Source organism: Chiloscyllium plagiosum, unplaced genomic scaffold (genome assembly GCF_037043375.1).
Source record: "Chiloscyllium plagiosum isolate Xiang-an unplaced genomic scaffold, Cpla_swu_hap1 HiC_scaffold_11, whole genome shotgun sequence".
NCBI lineage: Eukaryota > Metazoa > Chordata > Chondrichthyes > Orectolobiformes > Hemiscylliidae > Chiloscyllium > Chiloscyllium plagiosum.
Window position 1 is genome coordinate 60341749 of NW_028270149.1, and position 20439 is coordinate 60362187.

General features: G+C 37.1%; 1 protein-coding gene across 10 annotated transcripts in view; it reads right to left on the reverse strand.

Annotated features, from left to right (window-relative positions):
- LOC122557152 (transmembrane protein 33-like) overlaps positions 1–20439 on the reverse strand; it is a 165572-nt gene that overhangs the window by 122221 nt on the left and 22912 nt on the right. For 6 of the 10 annotated variants that reach the window (XR_015758672.1, XM_087992135.1, XM_087992138.1 and 3 more), the window contains 3 exons: positions 18566–18753; positions 11090–11157; positions 10047–10118 (listed from right to left, as the gene is read on the reverse strand). Coding sequence is in view for 8 of the 10 variants with exons in the window: in XM_087992135.1 (XP_087848261.1) it covers positions 10047–10118; positions 11090–11157; positions 18566–18753 (328 nt within the window). In the remaining 2 variants the exon portion in view is untranslated. Of the gene's footprint in view, positions 1–10046; positions 10119–11089; positions 11168–18565; positions 18754–20439 lie in introns of all 10 variants that reach the window. The other 4 variants (XR_015758673.1, XM_087992140.1, XM_043704515.2 and 1 more) reach the window with 2 other exon arrangements.

Consider the following 20439-nt stretch of genomic DNA (forward strand, 5'->3'; position numbering starts at 1 on the left):
TGTTCACTTCATGTTCAAAATACAAAGTTGAGTGATCTTTATTAATTTCTTCACTTTTTGTTCTACAGTTACTTACAATTTTATCTCAAGAGCAACACAGCATGACTAACATAGGCCAATTTGAACAAAAAAATGTAAATCTTTAACTTAACTTTTGCACAGAAAAATCCATAAATTGGAATAATTTAGTGAATGAAAAAGTATCACAGAAGGCAAGGAAAGGGAAAGGAAAAAACACAATACAAATATCCGTTTTTAAAGTTCTACATATAAATAGGTTGATCGAATAGTAAGAAAATATGCATATTCAAATTATTTAATACTAAAACCTGCCTCTATGATTTAGGTATAAATTTAAAGATCACCATATACTATTAATTGCAATTGCCTCACAAGGTTTACAAGTTAGAGAATTAGAATATTTGGTAAGGGCAAATCTGCTAATTCTTTTCAGAATCAATTCCTGGAGTCATGTTACATCTTAAATAAATAAAACACAACATAAATACGAGTTGACAACTATTATAATGGATTGGAGTTTTTTGTATATCTCTAGCCACTGTCAGAAATAATCCATGTGGATTGATTTCATTCAGCCGAACAGACAAATAAGAATACAGTACTTTACATATTCTTTTAGATAACCAGAAGAAAGCACAGATCCAATATTTCTGCAAACATCCTGAAATAAATGCAATTGTAATGAAGCACAATGTATTTTAGCTATTTCTTCCAAAATGTAAGAAAACATGCAAAATATTTGTTCATAATTAAAACAAAGAAACATTTGAAAGTAAGTTTCCACCTAAACACTTCAGATGAAATATGATCACCTAATGAACATTTTGAAATACAACCCATAACACAGAACAAAATGATGGTTAGATGGAATTCAGTTGCATTCTTCTGTTTGTTAATTAAAATGTTACCAAACGTTTGCCATATGCAAAACTCCAAAATGTGGGAGAGTAAAGCAAATCTTGTCAAATCGAAAGCATTCAGATTATCTGAAGCACAAGTTTGGTAAAAAGCACTGCAAGATAAAGTACTGAATACTGTTGCTACCTAGTGGAATTTCAGTGCATTTCAATTGGGTAAAGGGCAGAAATTGGAAAATTCTCTGAATTCCCACAAGAGGGAACTACAAATCTTAATAAAATTCCAACACAGATTAATTACAATAAAGCTCATTATTTAAAGCTTCTCAATATATTCTTAAAACTTAGCAGACTTTGTATGGGCAAATATATCCAAGGAGAAATAACAATGACAGGATTTGGCAATAATGCTCAGAATCTTGCTTTTCAACCTGCTAGTTGGGCAGTTAAGATGGTAAGTGCTGACATTAACCAGAAATGATGATTGGGGATGGTGAAGTAGATCTACAGTTAGAAAAAAACAATTAAGATATGAAATATTCATCTGGCTACCTTGCAGAATGAAAGTATTTCCCTTTCTGGGCAACAGTACTAGAAGCACATGAAGGTAGAAAGAGGAGAATCATTAAAAATAGTGAAGATGAAGTGACAAAGCACTGAAAGAGAGTAGCATTTTAAAAGGGAAAAGCAATAATCCAAAGAAGTTAAATAAAATAAGAGAATGATGAAGTCAACAAACCGATAGAGACACAATGCAAGTACTATCCAAGGAAAAAATAACTAGTTATCAAAAAAAGGAAGAGAGGCATAGGAATAAGTCAGATGGAAAAAAAAACCAGCTTATCCCTTAAGTGCGCCTCTTTTGTCTCCAATGCTCTTCATTCACAATCAATGGTATCACCCTGGGAGTGGCAAAACATCAGATTAAAAAAAAATTGGATTATTTCAAGAAGAATTAGTTTGCCCCTTGCTAACAAACTTTTATCCATCTTCTAGGATGGTATATTCCAGCCTCTTCAAGGCTGACAATGCTTCGTGATCAATGAGCAGAATGAAAAATTCAAGCATAACAAAATGAACAAGATCTATCTTGTCTTGAAACAGAAGCCTCAAAGCCTTAAATAAAATATTAAGAATGCAGAAAATTAATCTTGATGAAACAAGCAAATTTAGACTGGTTAACATACTGGCTCCAACTTATTATTGCATTACTGGATACCAAATGTTCTGTGTGTTGAGTTCTTTTTCCCAATTAAGGTAACATACCAAAGTAATTCCAAAAACAAGATCATGCCATCAAAAATTCAAATAGAAATTTAGCAGTGACTTGCATCCAACTTTTACACAAATTTTGAAAATGACAATTTGTACAATATATTATACATATATATACGCACACACTATATTAATGTACTTTAAAAGTTTCATCACAAACAATAAATGTATTTTGTTGTTATATTATTGGTTCTTTAAAACAGCTTAATTCATTCATTCACCAGAGAGAATATTCAGGTTGACTTAGAGTTCCCAAGTCTAGACTCAAAATGATTAAAATGGTAACTTGTCCCATTTTTAACCGCTTTCCCCCTAGCATGCACATACGAGTGAAATGTACTGAAAAAGCATTGTTTGTGATAAACAAAAATTAGTTGAATTTCTTCATTTAAAAATTAGGCAAGATGATTAATCAATACTGAAACCTAGTCTTTAAGGCCTCACTGACAGTACTGGCAACAAAAGCATATTCACTTCTGTTTCGTGACTTGGAAAACCACTCTCACCCTCGGACAGTGGCTAAATATAGTTTACATGGGGGAATTTTATAAGTCACCAAAATAATAAATTCAAATTGTCCTTATAAATCTTTCACACAAGTAACAGACTTTTAAATGATGCTATTCACATAATGGCACAGTACATGTCAACAATTTTTCAGGAATGTTACCCATAAAAGCATGTGCTGTTATATGAATGTAATCCTAAGGTTAAGATGGGCACATCATTCCAAGTCTACTGCATGTTTAAAGGTTCTCAAAAAGAAATTCAGCAAATCAGAGCCAAACATGCAATTTATGCAATAATTCATTCTGTAGTAATTCTGCATAGGCAGCATTTTTAAAAGAAAATTCTACATCTATAGATTTAAGCATGAGAGTTTAAAGTTACTACACTCATAACCTTAAGAATGAATGAAGTCTCATGCACAATTTAGGAGAATAAAATTTCAATTAATTATAGCTAGGTCAGTGATGTCAAACAGGAAATATTTGGGGGATAAATTCTGGAGTGTTTCTAGTGTTCAAGAATAACAAATTCAGGAACACAAGAAGTATCTGTTGATTTTTAGCCAACTCAGCTGACACTGAACTATAAGATGATGTGCCGGGATGAGGGGAGTTAAATCTGGTAACTCAAAAGAGGAATTTGGGAAATTAAATTAAATACAGGTTCAGTGTTTCATCTCAGGACAACGAAGTCTAATTAATACGCATTTATTACATAAAGACAGAAAGAATTCTGAAAGTCACTGATTCACTTCTCACCAACTTAGTCACAATGGAGCAATATCCACAAATAAAAAGCCTGCTTTACTGCATTTTCAAATTTCTTGTCAGAGGACAAGATATAGATTGTATCTTGGTTCCATCAGGCTGAATCACCAGTACAGCCATTAGTTCAAAAAAAATATTCAGGTGGCATAAGTGAAGAAAAACGGACTGATTCCTACCATCAAACAGTGTATAGAGTAAATTTCAGAAAAATCTATCCCTTTAAGCTTTAGAAGGTTAAAATGCAAAGCAACCTTATAGAGGTACATAAAACACGCAGGGATATGAAAAGGTTAATTGAGGAAACAATAACTGCTGGCCCAGCCAGTGAAGCCTGAACGAATGTTTTTAAAAAGGTACAAAATATTTGGATTAGAAGTATTTCTTCAGAAAAATTATATAGCCTGAAAGAGTTTTAATCATTTCTGGTGAAGTACTGAAATAGGATAGTAAAGGCAAACACTCACACTTTACAAATGGCAACCAACTGCCATTGTGGGAATACAGAATTTTTGGTTTCGCCAAAAGATTTCGGCAAACATGCAAAGTGAAATCTTTCAGTTATGATCTTCTAGCATAGCGAAATTTCTTCTTGTATCAACAAGTGTCACTGATGGGAAATAAGAGAGTAATACTGAGAACAGAACTGTGAAAAAATTCCTCTCTTCATGTGCACTCTAAAATGATAGGTGCACAGTGGAAGCTTGATAATAGTTTGATTAGAACACAAATGTTCTGAAAGGAATAATTAATTCACAAGCTATGAAAAATAAATGCAAGAACATTATGCAGATGATACTGATGTAAACCAGTTGTTTGTGTAAGTTAACAAGGCTTCAATTTTCTATAATGTAGCCAAAGAGAATTGAAAAATCCAGATAAAGAAACATGCCCTAAGGCAGAAGATAGAGAAGGAAAATCACTTGAAATAAAAACATTGTAATCTAACCTTCTTGTTAGTAAAATCTCCTCAGTAGTATACATCAAATGAAAAGCAAAAGCCTTAACAGTGTCATTATGTTAAAACGTAGTGAGTAGGGTTTTTCACTCAACGCTAATCCAGTGATTATCATATTTTTGGCGAGATTGATTGAGGGATAAGTGTTGGCCAGCTTCCTTCTTCAATATCAACTTTATTAAAAATGTTTCATGGGGCATTTAACCAAAGGATGGAATGTCTGATCATGCAGCCATCTTCCAGTACTGCAATCTTACAAGACACTTTCTACCTTCAATGTCAAAAAGGTTAAACAACCATTTCATAAATCTTACCCAGGAAACAAATTTCAAAGCAATGCATTTAGGATAAATTATGTATTTTGATATGCAGCTTATTCAAAGTGATGATATTCTTAAAAATTGTTTTAGTAATTGCAGACTTTATGAACAGATCTACATTGAAAACTGTATTGCAAATTTAACATTTAATCAGAGGAATCCTGTTGTATTAAAAGAAAGCGCTACATTGAAAAATTGAACGGCTTTGAATTTTATTTTACAAACCTGTGCATTAGGATCTGCTAATGAATAAATCAATTTCTACTGAAGGACAAACCTGACTGAGTTATTAAATCATACATCAAGTCTAAAGTTGTCACTTCCCAGCGACTGCATTGACAAGCCATATACATTTGTTAAGCATCTGAACAAAAGAGATATACTGCCGTTTTATTTATTCGGTGGAATACAGATGTAGGGCTGCAATTTATCAACGTGACAACTAAATCTATCTTGTCGTACCTATAGCTATAATAAGAGCATGCTGAGATCAACAAGTCTTTTCTTCAAAATTACTGATCTGTAAATTGCCCTTGACTGTTGTGGCAAATAAAAATCACCTTCTGCTGTCAATCTGGAACAATCTGGAGACATGACAAACATTTATACACCTGCAGAAAAAGAGTTGCCACGTGTGGCATTTTAAAAATTATCCATAGGAGTCAATCAAACAAACAACAGTTTAAAAGTAAACAGGATTTTTCAAAAGTCTCTGATGTGATGAGCAGAATCCTATTCCAACAATGGGGGGGTTGGACAGATTTGGATTGGTTCAAACACCATCGAATTACCTTCATATTTATTTAAATTGAGCAAATAAACTATTTTTGCCTTTTTAACCATGAGTAACATCAATTAACAACTTAGATAATGGCACTGAAGGACACAAAGTAAAAATTTGTTGATTACACAGACTGGTTGCATCATAAGTTTTGTAGATGGAAGGATAAAATTATAGAGAAGGTAAAAAAGGGATGCACAGGTGGAGAGAGAAAGTGTGCGAGAACGAGAGATATAAAGCACGGAAACAGAGTCTTTGGTCCAACTCGTCCATACCGACCAGAGATCCTAAATAAATCTAGTCCCATTTGCCAGCATTTGGCCCATAAGCCACTAAATCCTTCCTATTCATATACCCATCCAGATGCCTTTTAAATGTTGCAATTGTACCTGCCTCCACCAGTTCCTCTGGCAGTTCATTCCAAACACTCACCACCCTTGCATGAAAAAGGTGCCCCTTAGGTCTCTTTTATACCTTTCCCCTCTCATCCTAAACCCATGCCCTCTAGTTTTGGACTCCCCTACCCTGGGGAATAGACCTTGCCCATTTACCCTATCCATGCCCCTCATGATTTCATAAACCTCTATAAAAGGTCATCCCTCAGACTCCTATCATTATCCCATCTACCTGTGACTCCACTTTCACAGAACTATGAACTTGCACTCCAAGGTGTTTGTTCAGCAACATTTCCCAAGACCTTCCCAATAAATGTATACGTCCTGCTCTGATCTGCCTTTCCAAAATGCAGCGTCTCACATTTATCTGAACTAAATTCCATCTGTCACTCCTTGGCTCATGGGCCCATCTGATCAAGATCCCATTGTAATCTGAGGTAACCTTCCTCGCTGTCCACTACACCTCTAATTTTGGTGACATCTGCAACTTACTAACTATACTTCCTATTTTCAAATCCAAATCATTTACAGAGGAACCTAGATTATCCAAATATCGGATTATCCGAAGGGGATCTCAAGGTCTCGATAGAAACATTACGTCAAAGAGCTGCTTCGACCCTGATCGCGTCTTTTGTTTACAATGAGTAAAAACAAACTTGGCTCACTGAAATGCTGCTGAGAACAGTCCCAGACAGTCCAGGCACCGTCTCTAAATGCGGGCAGAGGGCAGGGTGGGAGCACAGTCTCGCGCGCAGTGTGCTTTTGCCTAGTCTCCTGAACGGGGAGCAGACTTCACAGAAAGCTCCGAGCCCCAGAGGAAATCAACAATCGAATAATCAATTATCAAAACGAAATAGTGCCTGCCCATCTCGTTCGGATAATCGATGTTCTTCTGTATATAAATGAGGAAAAGCAGTGGACCCAGCACAGATCCTTGTGGCACACCACTGGTCACAGGCCTCCAGTCTGAAAATCAACCCTCCACCACTATCCTCTATCTTCTACTTTAGAGCCTGTTCTGTATCCAAATTGCTAGCTCTTCCTCTATTCTATATGATTCTGTCTGGTTTCTAGTATCTCTGGGCATCCGAGTTCATTCTAAGAAAAATAAACAAACAACACAATTCACAGCCAACCTTGGAAAAACCAGTGTGGAAGGAGCTCACAGCAGGGGAGCAGCTAAGTAGTTTTTTATGCATAAAGTGCAACCTTACTAGTTTTCTTTTGTAAATCTACAATAGTAGGTAGACTGGGTTTTTTTCTGATTATATGTTATTGAGATCTGTGTCTTGATTAAATTTTAAAACATAAAATAGATACTAAGTTAGCCCACAGTATAGCTTAGTATCTACAGCTGACTCTGTAGATTGTTAAGAAGCAAACATTGCCTTTAGTAGAGTGATATGCTCTTCCTGTTGGATGAGAGAGATTAAGGAAAATTTCCATGCTACTGATGATTATGTTTCCAGGAAGTGTGTATGGTTGCGAATCCTGTCGGATCACAGAGATCATGTGGAGCAGGAGTTAAAGGCAAATGAGGAATTTACAGGAGCTAGGTGGTGTGATGGATGGCAGTTGCAGGGAGGAAGATAAACCAAAGATACAGTCGGGTATTTGGGTGACTTCCAGGAAGGGTAGGAGGAGTAGACAGGAAATGCAAGTGTCTCCTGTGGCTATCCCCATCTCAAACAAGTATGCTGTTTTAGGAAATGTAAGGGTGATGGACTCTCAGGGGAATGCAGCACTGACAGCCAGGTTACCAGTACTGAGACTGGCTCTAATGTAATGAGGGGTATGCCAGTTTCCAAACGAGAGAGAAAGGAAAAATTGGGAGAGACAGATGTGAAAAGGGTAGGCAAATGAGGTAATTGTTGATAGTAGGTTAAGGCAGAAGAAAAGCTGAATAAGAGATGAGAGCCGAGATTAGGAAAGAGCAGGTTGGCCGTGCTGAAAGTAAACCATGTGATAACAGAACCAGTGTCAGTTGGGTGGAAAAATGGGAAGGACAGGATCAGGCCCTAAAGTTATTGATCTCTGTGTTGAGTTCTGGAGACTGCAAGGTCCCAAGCAGAAAATGAGATGCTGTACTTTGAGCTTGTGCCAAGGCTCACTGGAACACTGCAGCAGCCCTGCGACAGAAAGGCTGATGTGGGGAACACAGCGATAGGCTGGCAATTGGAAACTCAGGGTCATTTTTACAAACAGAATGTAGGTGTTCCGCAAAGTGCACAACCAGTCTGCATTTTGTTTCTCAATGTAGATTTTAACAACACCCAGTCCTATCTTGATTGTGGTTGCTTTTAGCACACCCAACAGTTTTCAGTATAGCCTACCCATTCTCTCCTACTCATTATCACTTATTCAGCCTTTGCCCTGGTCTATCAATGATGCCATTGTTTGCCTATTCCTTTCATTTCTCGCTTTCTTTCTGGGCTTCGCCTCCACCTATATGCTCATCTCCAACTCCTCCTACCTCAATCCACCCTCCACCATCCTCAACTCATCTTCAGCACTTCTTCTTAACTACAATCAGTTTTCATTGAGTCAAAGAGGTTTACAGCACGGAAACAGACCCATCAGCCCAACTTTCCTAAGCTGCCCAGTTTTCACAATTAAACTAGTCTCATTTGCCTGTGTTGGTCCTGATCCCTTCATGGAGAAAGTGAGGACTGCAGATGCTGGAGATCAGAGCTGAAAATGTGTTGCTGGAAAAGCGCAGTTCAGGCAGCATCCAAGGAGCAGGAGAAGAAGGACTCATGCCCGAAACGTCGATTCTCCTGCTCCTTGGATGCTGCCTGACCTGCTGCGCTTTTCCAGCAACACATTTTCAGCCCTGATCCCTTCATACCTATCCATCCATGTCCTTGTCTAACTATTTCTCAAATGACAAAAACTGTACTTGCTTCCATCACCACCTCTGGCAGCCCATTCCAGACACTTACCACCCATGTGGACAAAAATGCCCTCTGGACCCATCCGTATCTTTCCACTCTCACCTTAAACCTGTGCCCTCTAGTTTTAGACTCCCCTACCCTGGGGAAAAGCTGTTGGCTATAGTTTTGAATCACCATACCTGAAGTGTTAAGTCTGCTTGGTTCTTGTTTAAAACCTTAAGGCTAATCTATAAGCAAAAATCAAACATTATAATGCAACTTACTGTTGCTTTATTTGTTCCACCTTACCCATTCCATTCTCAAAATGTACAATCTTGTTTCTTGAAGAACTCTTTCTGGTTCCTTGTTTGTGTTACTGATCTCTTGAGGCACAAATCTCAGGTACTGTGGAATGTGATTGTGATGCTAAACAACAGAACTGTATTTAACCTGGCATATTCCTTTAAGAACACTGCTGAAGTAATCTCGTTGGCTCGTGTCCTAATTAAAGCCTTTTGTAAAACTGTAAAGTTAGAGAGCAAATGTCGCAGCTTATAAATCTCTAGCTTCTGGTCTTGGAAACAGACAAAATTATTTGTTAAGCAAAAACAAGAGATCGGTGGTTTTATTGTGAATGTGCTGGAGCAAGTTTTACATAAAGAGTAGGGCGGTGATCGCATTAGGTTTATTTTTTCCAGAAATAGAAACAAAAACAAGAATTACTGGAGAAACTCAGCAGGTCTGGCAGTATCCATGAAAAGAAAGCAGAGTTAACTTCCAGGTCCAGTGACCCTTTTTCAGAACTTTTGCAAAATAATAATTCCTAAAGAAGTTAGAAAACAAACTTTTAAAGAATAAAAATGGCAGCCATATTTAATTTAGTGACTTTGTAGAGTTGATCACATGATACACTGCTTTCTAACAATAGTTGAGTTAATAAGAGTGAAAGTAATTGAAACAGGAAGCATGTGCAACACTTTTAAGCCATGCAATACTTTTAATATATTGTTAGCAGATCTCTCGCAGCAGCATTCTTTACTCAATTAGAACATATGCTAATTAGTTATCCCAATGACAGTTCCTCATGGAATGTCATTCATACATGTGGGCCAACATGAAGGTAAAGCAAAAACAAAAATTGTAAAATAATCTAGGTGCAAGTAAGGATTGATTTGAAATATAATATTAGGTACACACGTATATACAGGTAGTTCTGGGATAGCAGATGTTTCGGCAGTGAGATCTGGGTATAACCAATGATGAATTAGGGAACGGTATTCAAGGATGCTTACCTCCATTGCTAATAATGCAATTCCAGCAGGGATTGGTTCGCACGCTTTGTTCTGCGCATGTGCCAATGTCAGCTGCCGAGAGAGAGCAGCTTTCTGTGACAGGTACCGTACACAGAGCAGCTTCCTTACATTTTTCAAAATATACTGTGTTAAATTTACTTTTGTTTTGTTAATAAATATAATTTCAAACTTTATTCAGGCTTTGCTTTAGACCTTTGGTGATTTTTGAGCGATCACGAGTGATATTTTCTGCTGGTCTGCCCCTAACTCTACTTTTCCCACAAGCCCTATTATTCCTGTTAAGCGAATTTCTATTAAGTGAGGTTTTACTGGAATGCAAACAAGGCATCATAGGAGAACTATCTGTATGTATACAATCATCTTTTTAAGTATCAAATTTATGCTGACAGCTATTGTTGCACCCATTGCACTGACATAAAAGTATATGCAATAAAACTGCAAGTCTGCTTAAAACTATAACGTCCTTTTCTCCACAATCTAGAGAATGACTGTTATTCCAATCACAGCGATGAGTGTTTAAATTTTGTTTTACATTTGTTTTCCAAAATCTGGAAACTAAGTTAAGATCAATAAAAGCTGTCAGTGATGCAAAATCTCATCTTGTTCATTAATGCTCTTTTAGAAAGTAAGCCTGCCCTGTTTTCCCTATCTTATAAATGTAGTTGACATTTAATTGTTTTGTAAAAAGACACCCAACAAGTTAAGCTGATATATCAAACCACTGAATGTAGCTCACCACCATTCTTTCAAGTGAAATCAGGAAAAGGCAAAAAATATGAGCCTGACTGGCAGCACACATATCCTGGAAATGAACAATTCACTACAGGTACTCTAACAACATAAATAATTTAATCCTAAATAACCATTTGTAAAGAATCAAAAACTCCTACAACTGAATATATTAACTAAATTATGTATTAAGGGAACAAAACACTCATTTTAACAAAAATTAAGTATGCAAAGTTGTATATTCAGCAATATTCAGTTATAAGTGCATGTGAAAAATTTAAAAAGAAACTTACATCTAAGATTTTCCTGGTGTAGGCTGTTGCATGAAGCAGAGAAAATACTGCCACTGGTACCAAGCATACTGTGTAAATCTAGATAAGGAAACGGTTTAGAAATACAAGTCAAAAAAATCTGATAAAAGGGTCCATGTCATTTGACCAAGGCTATTTCAATTTTTACTGAGCTAATTTACGTGAGGTACCATTGTCCTGGGACAAAACAGAACGCTGACTTGCAATTTGTTTGTCTACATTCAAGCAGCCAAATTGATTGCCAATTATGCTTGTGGCAATTATTTAACTGACATTCACAATAAGCACAGTTGACACTAATCCAATTCTCTAAGATGCCTTACGTAACCTCTATCTGCATCTTTCCGAATCCATCCAATCTAAATCTAAAACCACTGAAAAGCTGCGTGTATATACACATTATATGTATCCTTAAAAGATTACTTTCAAATCAAACAAAATATCATACATGCCACAAGATACTTTGTTTGTGGATAAGTGAACTTTGAAAATTTTGTAGCTTATAACCACTGTCCACTGGTTATAATCAGAAGTGTTTGCCTTCATTTTAAGAAAACATGAATCCTTATTATGGTTGTGTGGTAATTAAGACAAAGGTGAAACAACACTTCTTGCTTGCCTAACTTTCTCCCTTCTGTTGCTGCCAATTCTTAGAGTTATGGTTTCACATGACTTGGCTGCCTTTTAGACCAAAGGAACAAGAGTAGACCATTTAGTCCCATGGTCCTATCTCACCTTTCAAAAAGAGGTCTCTGTGACCTAACCTCATATACCATGTTTTGATTAACATCTATCAATCCCACATTGAAAAATCCACAGGATCAGCAACTGCAGTTTGTGGGAGAATGCCAAACTACAACTATAGGTAGAACTATTTCTCAACATCCTGTGCGTGCAGCAGTCTTCACTCACAGATGGCCAATCACAGATAGCCACTAAAGAACCAAACAAGCTTGAATGGCTAAAGGGTCTACTTTATGAAAATAATCACCACCAAGTCATGCAAAAACATAGTCTATACTTAGAGCTCTCTACATTACAGTGTGGAGAAAGGTACTTCTGGTGCTGCTTACCCTGGCACCTAATAGAGAGAAAACCTGCTGGATTAAGCCACAATCAGCTGACTGGCATGCGTCTCAGCCTATCAGGGACCTCAAAACCTAATGGTCCACTCTGGCAGAAGCTGAGAACCAGAGACTGGCAGCATCTGAAAACTAGATATTGTTGCTGGAAGCTCAGGTTACAGAGCCATAAAGGGCCGCAAATGCAAGGATATTTGGAGTGGAATTCTTTTGGACTACCACAAAGGGAGTTGTGGGGACGGTGGGGACTCAGAGGTAAGGGTAGAGTGGTGACTTTCAGGAGACAGTCTACCATCAATGCTCTCAAATTCCCCCAGATTGGGACAAATAGAGCCTACTTCCAGAATCTAATGGGCAGGCTGCCCGAGAAGCCAAATAATGTAATTCGGTCAGTTAGTTCAGTTGGCGTGAGAAACAGCTGCTGAGAGAAGCAGAATGATTTCAGGGTTCAATTCCTGTAATGCCAGAGATAATCATAAAGGTGGGCTAACTCCACCTTATCCCCTATTTGAGGGATGGTGATCCTCAGGTTAAACTTAGCATCAGTCATCTCTCGCTAACTAGCCAGCAGTCAATTGTCCTCTGGGACTATGGTGCATTTTACTTTCAATCAGACTGATGGGAGGTTGACTTAACTGCTGATAGTTTGGGATGGTAGCTCACAGATCTTCCCTACCCAGAACCTAATTGCTGAAGTGTTGAGAAGGGAACAGATAGCTCAGCTGTACCAATACACCTGATTATTTGCCCTTTTTGTCATCTCTAAGGTTGGAAAAATGCCACCTCATTATTCAGCAAGCACGAACACAAGTCGAAGGGAAAGGGAAACAGACACCATGGAAGGTCCTAGAAATGATAATTTGGGACAAGATTAACTGTTCCTTGGAAAGTGTGGATTAATTAATAAAGCCAGCAAAAATTTGCTAAAAGCTTAGTGTTTAATTAATTAAAATTTTTTGACGATGAGGGCAAAGTGTCATAAACAGACTTGCCAGCAAAGTTGAAAAAGAGACACTATGGCAACATGTATACAAAGTTGACCAAACAATAGGAATTAGTATAGGTAAAAGGCTGCTTTTTGCACTAGAGGAATGTATACATTGAGGTTAAACCAGGAATCAGTACAAGGACCACTGCCTTTCTTGATTATATAGTGACCTAGACTTGGGTGTACAGTATAATTTCTAAGTCTGCAGATGACATAACCTGGAAGTACTTTGAAATGAGAGGATACGATGGTAGAGTTCAAGAGGACAATTGCAAGCTGGTGGAACAGGTGGACATCTGACAGATGATGTCCACCAGTTTGTATTCGCCCTGATACTTAACGCAGAGAAGTATGAAGTGCTGAATTCTGGAATGAAAGAGGAGGAGAGGCATTTTAAAATAGAGGATATAATTCTATAAAGGGTGTAGAAAAAGAAAGACTTGACAGTGTACGTACACATATTATTGATGGCGATAGGGCAAGTTGAGAAAACGTTTACCACGGCATACAGAACAAGGTATGTGATTAGTTCATGGGTAGGAGCAGTCAATGAACATTGACAAGCTCTCTCACAGAGCAGTGCACCGTGTCTTCCAACAATGTTCAAATGTCCTATTTGCAGGAGGGATTACAGAATGAAGTAGCTGGATTTTTCCCTCATAAACCCAAAGTTACTGAGGGCAATGATCATATTCCATTTGCTGCTTTTATCATAAGCCCTAGTGCTCCAAATTGTAATGTACAATCTGAACCCTTTATAAGTTGTAGTCAGCTAACACTTGACTGTGCTGCCCTATAACCCAATCCAACCTCCTGCCCAGCTGCCAACTGAGGCAGTTGTCAGACTTGCATTTGTAGAAGATTTAACAAACAAGGCCATATTGTTGATATTACAGGTTCCTTGCATTTCTAGCCTTGACAGGCTTCTCCCTGCACTTTTTCTGCTAGTAACTGGGGCTGCTGTTTTAGTTCACCATAATTTCAAATGTGAGATGTTATGAAGATATCTTATATTTAATACTGCTTGGAGAACTTAGTTCTGAAATATTATAGAAAACGGATTTATTTCAGGTTTTGTGGAACAACTTGAAGTAGTTTCTTTAACAAATATATCAAATGTTCATTGCAGAAATAGCACCTTTTCAAAAAAAAAACTTTCCCTCGTATACTATTTGCTTTGTTGAGGACATCTGTTGGAGCTATTTTGAACAGTAGTTGTTTTGGAGAGGTTCTTGTTTTACCTAACTGAGTTGGAGGGAAGTCTAAGAACAAGTTGCCCAGTTGTTCTCATTTCTAAGTTAATAAAAAACCCTTGATGAGTTCAAGATGAAACATTTACATTCTTTTGAAAGAGACTGATTGTATTTCCCGAGCAACGGTATTTACAAATCTTCAGAGACTAGCATGTAATTAGTGACACACCCACACATGCCTGAACAAACTCTGAAACATTCTCCACTTTATGTTTTGGCCTTCAAGAATCAGGCACTGGCCAAATGGTCCTGTTTTTCAGAAAGCCAATACTTGCAGAGAAATTCATTATCCTCCTCATTTCCTCAAGAATGTGTACACATTTACATCTGTATTTTGGAGAATATTTTGGGTCAAGCATTTATACTTCTATGTTACAGACTGTATATTACTGCACATTTATTGAATAAATTATGTTTGGATATTCAGAAACCTGGTTAATAGATCTTCTTGTTTAAAATCTGATGTAACTATGGCATTAACTTGGTCAACTTGACAAAATACATCTTTTCTCCCAGTTATGTTGTGACTGAAGGATGTAGTGGGTCACACCTTGAGCCTCAGTCACCATATACTAGGTTTTTGTAGTATGGGAAACTTCAAGCTTCAGCACAAGGAATCCCTACTGTTCATAAAGGGAGGGGTAGGGTCTCTTGCCAGGGAGAAGGGTTTGGATCATATGTGCGTGTTAAACTTCTGTTGTGTTTTACTTAGGTTTGAGCCATGTAGATTTAGCTTCTTGCTCTAAAAGGATGGCATTACCCTTGATATCCTATGACAGGGTTATGACAAGAAACAAGATCGCAGATCATACAGATTGACAAAATGCATAAACAAGACCTGGACTTGGTGTAAATGTTACTCAGAAAACTGGCAATGGGTTTTTTTTTTTAAGAAGTGTCAATTTTGCAATTTGCAAGCATTCCATCATCCCTGGAATCTTCCACAGCCATAGTATCATTTGTTGCATGGATTTCATATAACTGTAACCGATGGCATTCTAATTGACTGATTGGAGGGATTCTTCAACTGACCATCTTTGCAATGTGAAAGAGTTTTCATTACATCTAAATACAGAGAGTAGGTTTCAGGAGCAAATCAACAAATTCTGCAGTAGAAGCAATTCAATGAAAGTTCACTTGACTGATAACTGGTTTCACTGAGTGTCATCTTGGGTGGAAAGGCTGAATAACTGGGCATTTAGCACTTGAGTTTAGAAAATGAAAAGTGACTTTATATGAAAAGTGCAAGATCTTAACTGGACATGGCAGATGCTGAAAGAATGCCTCTTTATATGGGAGAGGCTAGAACAAGGGGATGCAGTTTAAAAATAAGAACTGTCCTATTTAAGGTGAAGATGAGGCAAATTTTCTGTTCTCAAAAGGTTTGAGTGTCTTTGGAATGTTTTCTTCAGAAATTAGTGGAGTCAGAGTCATTACCTATTTAAAGGCAAAAAGGAGATAGATTCCTGACCATCAAGTCAGTCAAAAGTTATTGTTGGTAGGCAGGAAAATGGAGCCAAGACCATAATCCTATTGTGAATGGCTTACTTCTGCCTCCTAAATCATGATATGTAAATCCAGTTTAAGGAACCAGTGTAAAGCAATCTCCAGGAGACACTGATAAGTAGGTCATGCCATCTGCAGTCTAATTATAACCTGCCCAAATCAAAGCTTAAACTAAAAACCAAAACAATTTGCTCCACTTAATTGCAGAGAATTTTAACCATTTCACATTTAAATTGGGTAAGTCAGCTTTTTAAGACTGAAACATAACACGAATGTGGCAAGTATTGGAGGGACAGGGGAGAGGGCTTTCAGAAGAGTGCTTGCTTGCAACCAAAGTTGCCCTTTTGCAGACATTAGGCTGAAATCAATCCACAACTTCAGGGTACCCTCGGCATAAATCATATATGTCCACTAAAAATAGAGAATTTGTCTTGATCAAATTTGGTGGATTCCTATTTGCTTTCACACACCCCTCCAGACTACAATATAACTGCATCGACTTTTGGACTATCAGAGATTGCAATACTATCTTATTTGGCCACAAGTGTTAGTTTTCCTTACCTCTCCTGTTTCCTTATTCCTCATTATCATTTGACTGCATTTTTCAGCCTATCACGATTACATATTTTCTTGCTTTCCTGTTTCCTCTGCCTGCATTTCCTACTTGCGGTTCTTTATTGAAATCTGCTCTTGATTTCTGCTGAGAATAACTCACTGTCTTCTCTTTCTTCACTGGTTTCAGACTGATAGGCAGAAATTAGAAAATGTGAATAAATTATTCACACAAAACTACAGTATTTATAAAATACTACACCTGAGCTTGCAGAAGACAGTAGTTCAATCTTTCTTGCTCTTTTACACACATTTAAAAAAAAGCAAAATACTGCAGAGGTTAGAAATCAGAAATAAAACAAAGCAATGGAGAATCTTAGCAGACCTGGCAGCATCTGTGAATTGAGAAACTGAGTTCAAAAACTCTGATCCAATAACACATCTTCAGAACTGTTGCCAGACTTGCTACGTTTCTCCAGCATGCACTTTTTTTTTAAAACTTTAGAACAGCTAATATTTGTCCTAACTCATCTAAGTCATTGTTTAGAAATTCACTTCAACCAGTTAGATTCAAATAAAACACAAACCATCTTGAGATTACTAAACTGAACAGAACTGTTTTTAAATGTATATTTTCTTTGATTTAAACTTGGTAGACTCATTGTGGGAAGAATTATAATGTGGCACAAATAATTATATACAATACCAACTGTTTTCCTGTGATGTGGATCTTGGTTTTGATGATGAGCTACTAAGACACAACTGTGATTAACCTGGCCTGTTCTTTCAGAATCAGAACTTCTGGTGGGAACATGAGCAAATCTGGGTTAATCTAAGTTTTCCAAATCCACTTACCCTATGTTACTTGTTTGTAAACTTGGCTCCATTTCAAAATGACTGGCTTTCAACAGAGTGCATTTACGGTAATAAAAGTTACATAAGTAGATATTTAGGCAGATAATCAAAAACACAGCCAACTGCTAAGATTTCAGAAGGGAAAAGGGGTACTGAGACACAGGAATGTGGGGTGGGAATTCCAGAACAAAGTTATAACTTAATACATGGCTACCGATGGTGACAGAATTAAAACCAGGGATGCTCAAGAAGTCAGAATGAGAGCAGCATAGATATCTTGGAAACTTCTGGTACTGAAGGTTACCGAGACAGAGAAGATAACAAAGTGATTTGAAAACAATAATTTAAGAATCATCTCCTGTTCAGGTAAAGCAACAATATAGATAAATAAGTATACGGAATTTTGAGTGTCAAGAATCATGCAATACAATTTTGGAGTTTGTATTTGTGGGAAGTAGAATTCGGGAGACCACCTAGGCATGGGTTGAAATGGTCAAGTCTAAACGGTGTAAAATGTCCCGGATGAGGTTTCAGTTATAGGTGAGCTATGACTACAATTGTGATGGATACATGCTAGTCCCTATCATAATCTACACACAACAGTGGATTTCACCATTACATTTTTAAAAACTCAGATGTATAGCAATTGTCATCTTTTTCCACTACTTCTATTCATTGTTGAAAGATTGCTTTTCAAATCTTGACTAAAAAAAGCAAATAGCTTAGTGGACTGATGGAAAGCAATAGTGTGAAAAATAGAATATCAACTGGCATAATTGTCAACTAACGTTGCATCAAGGAAGATTAAGAGTCTGATTATGTAATAACTTAAATCTCTTACAAAATGCTCTGTACATGATGGAAAAATTAATAACTAGAGACATGGCAGATTCCTGCATTACCTGCCATTTTCCAATATCAATAGGAAACAAACAATATCAAAAAGTTGTGATATCGCTATTGTTACACATTTCACTAAAAGCATGGCCATTGTACAAACACTTGGATGACTTGTCAGTTAAGCCTCCTGGATTACACTATATATATTTATTGGAAATAATCAGGTAGGCGGAGGGGAAGAGAAACAGCGACGAAAGGCTATTCCTTTCACAAGACCTTATCCCCAGATTTTTCTTTTTTAAATGCAGTAAATCTTGTCACAAGATCTGATTACAGTCATAAAAATGATTGAGTTTACACAATAAAGCACACTGAAGGATACAGGTAATGGGATGGGATGTAATAAAGATGAGCGAGTACAGCAGGTAGTGGCAGCTGTCCTCTAAGAGTGCCTGTGTGACATAGGCTCTGCTGAACCGGAATCTGGGCAGCCTCTGATGAAGCCGGCAAGCACTTGTCAGGGCATTAGCCAGCAACGCTCTCTGATAGAACTGTCCACCTTCAGCAACTCTATGAAGAAGCAGAAGCAGACAAAACATTCAGCTTCTTTATATGCATCGACAATTAATAAAAGTGTGGCACTGAATTGTGGTACTTGGCAGAGCAAGTGCAGGTTGGGAAACAGAATTTACTGTAAATGTGTGTTTTTGTTTTACTTAGTTTTGTAGAACTTTTCTACAATGTACAGTTTTCCTTCTTTTCTTTAAAATATGAGCGCACCAACTGGGTGTCAAGCCCTGTGGAATCCAGTCATTACGCTCAAGAATTTGTAAATAAAGTAAGTGAGGAGAAATCAATAGCCCGATTTCTTTTTGTTCAAAATGTTAAACAATATCCCACCAACTTAATTTCAAAAGAGTTCAAAAGCAAGTTAACAGGGTAAAGGCACTGTCCCAAGAAAGTCCCACATGGCTGCCAGGATGGTGCTGTGACAAATCTAGGTCTTCAGGTTTTACACAGTTCGGCCAGCTGTTCAATAAGTAACAGTGCCCTGGAATACCGTGAAATTACCACTTTGAACTTTTACCATAGTGTATAAGCATCAAGTACTTAATGCATTTAACCAAAATCTCATTGTTCATTACTTGAGCAAAGATTTTATGCTCTTCACAGAAATAAATTAATACTTTATCAAAATATTGGAAACAAATTACAAGCAAATGAGTAAAGCAGGTGTACAATAATATTTCACTGCATAATATTAGTCTACAGTTTCACCTCTCCTTTTATCAAACAATCAGATTAATTTTGTTATTTTCTGTTTTGATGCTTTTTGCACTGAATTTAAAAAGGAGGATTTACTTGGTTTCACTGATCCTAATGTAGTAAAACATCAGCAGCAATTATAACCAATAACAGTCTGTTATTGATCATTCCCTCACACCACATTTTCTGAGAAGTTAGGTTTTAAAACAATGATATGGAGGTGCTGGTGTTGAATTGGGGTAGACAAAGTTTAAAAATCACAACATCCAAAAGGTTTACTTGGAAGTACAAACTTTCAGAGTGCTAGCTCCCTGATAAAGGAGATTTTTAGTTTTAAAACAAGGCAGTGCATTTGGGAAGGTGATTCACTAATATGCTGGCATAAAATTGGCTGAAAAGTAGGAATCAGGATAAACACAATGAATATTTAATCAGACTGGAGAAAAAGTTGTAGTGGAGTTCGCCAAGGGTCACAATTGAAATCTTCAATCTACCTAATTGTATTAATGATCTAGATCTTGGAGTGCAGGAGACAATTTCAAAGTTTGCAGACAATATCAGTCTTAGAAATATTGCAAACTGCGAGGAAGACAGTGAAAAGCTACAAAAGAACATGGACGTGTTACTAGAGTGTGCAGATACTTAGGAAATTAAATTCAAGGTAGGGAAGTAGTTGGTGACACATTTCAGCAGAATGAACATTGAGAAACAGTATTAAAATTTAAATAAAAGGCCTGGGAGATGTCATGCTATAACTGGGATCAGTATATCAATAATCATGCCACATTATAGTATGTGTTATAACAAAATGTATTTTAAAAAGTACAGAAGTACAACATCCCAATGAGACCAAAATGACCAATTTTTCGGACAACTATTCAGGAACAACATAATTTATACCAAGTTTAGTCACTATGGAAGAGAAGAAAAACACTACTTAGTGGAAACACTATTTATTGTATTATGAAGATGTGGGTGCACTGTACCTTT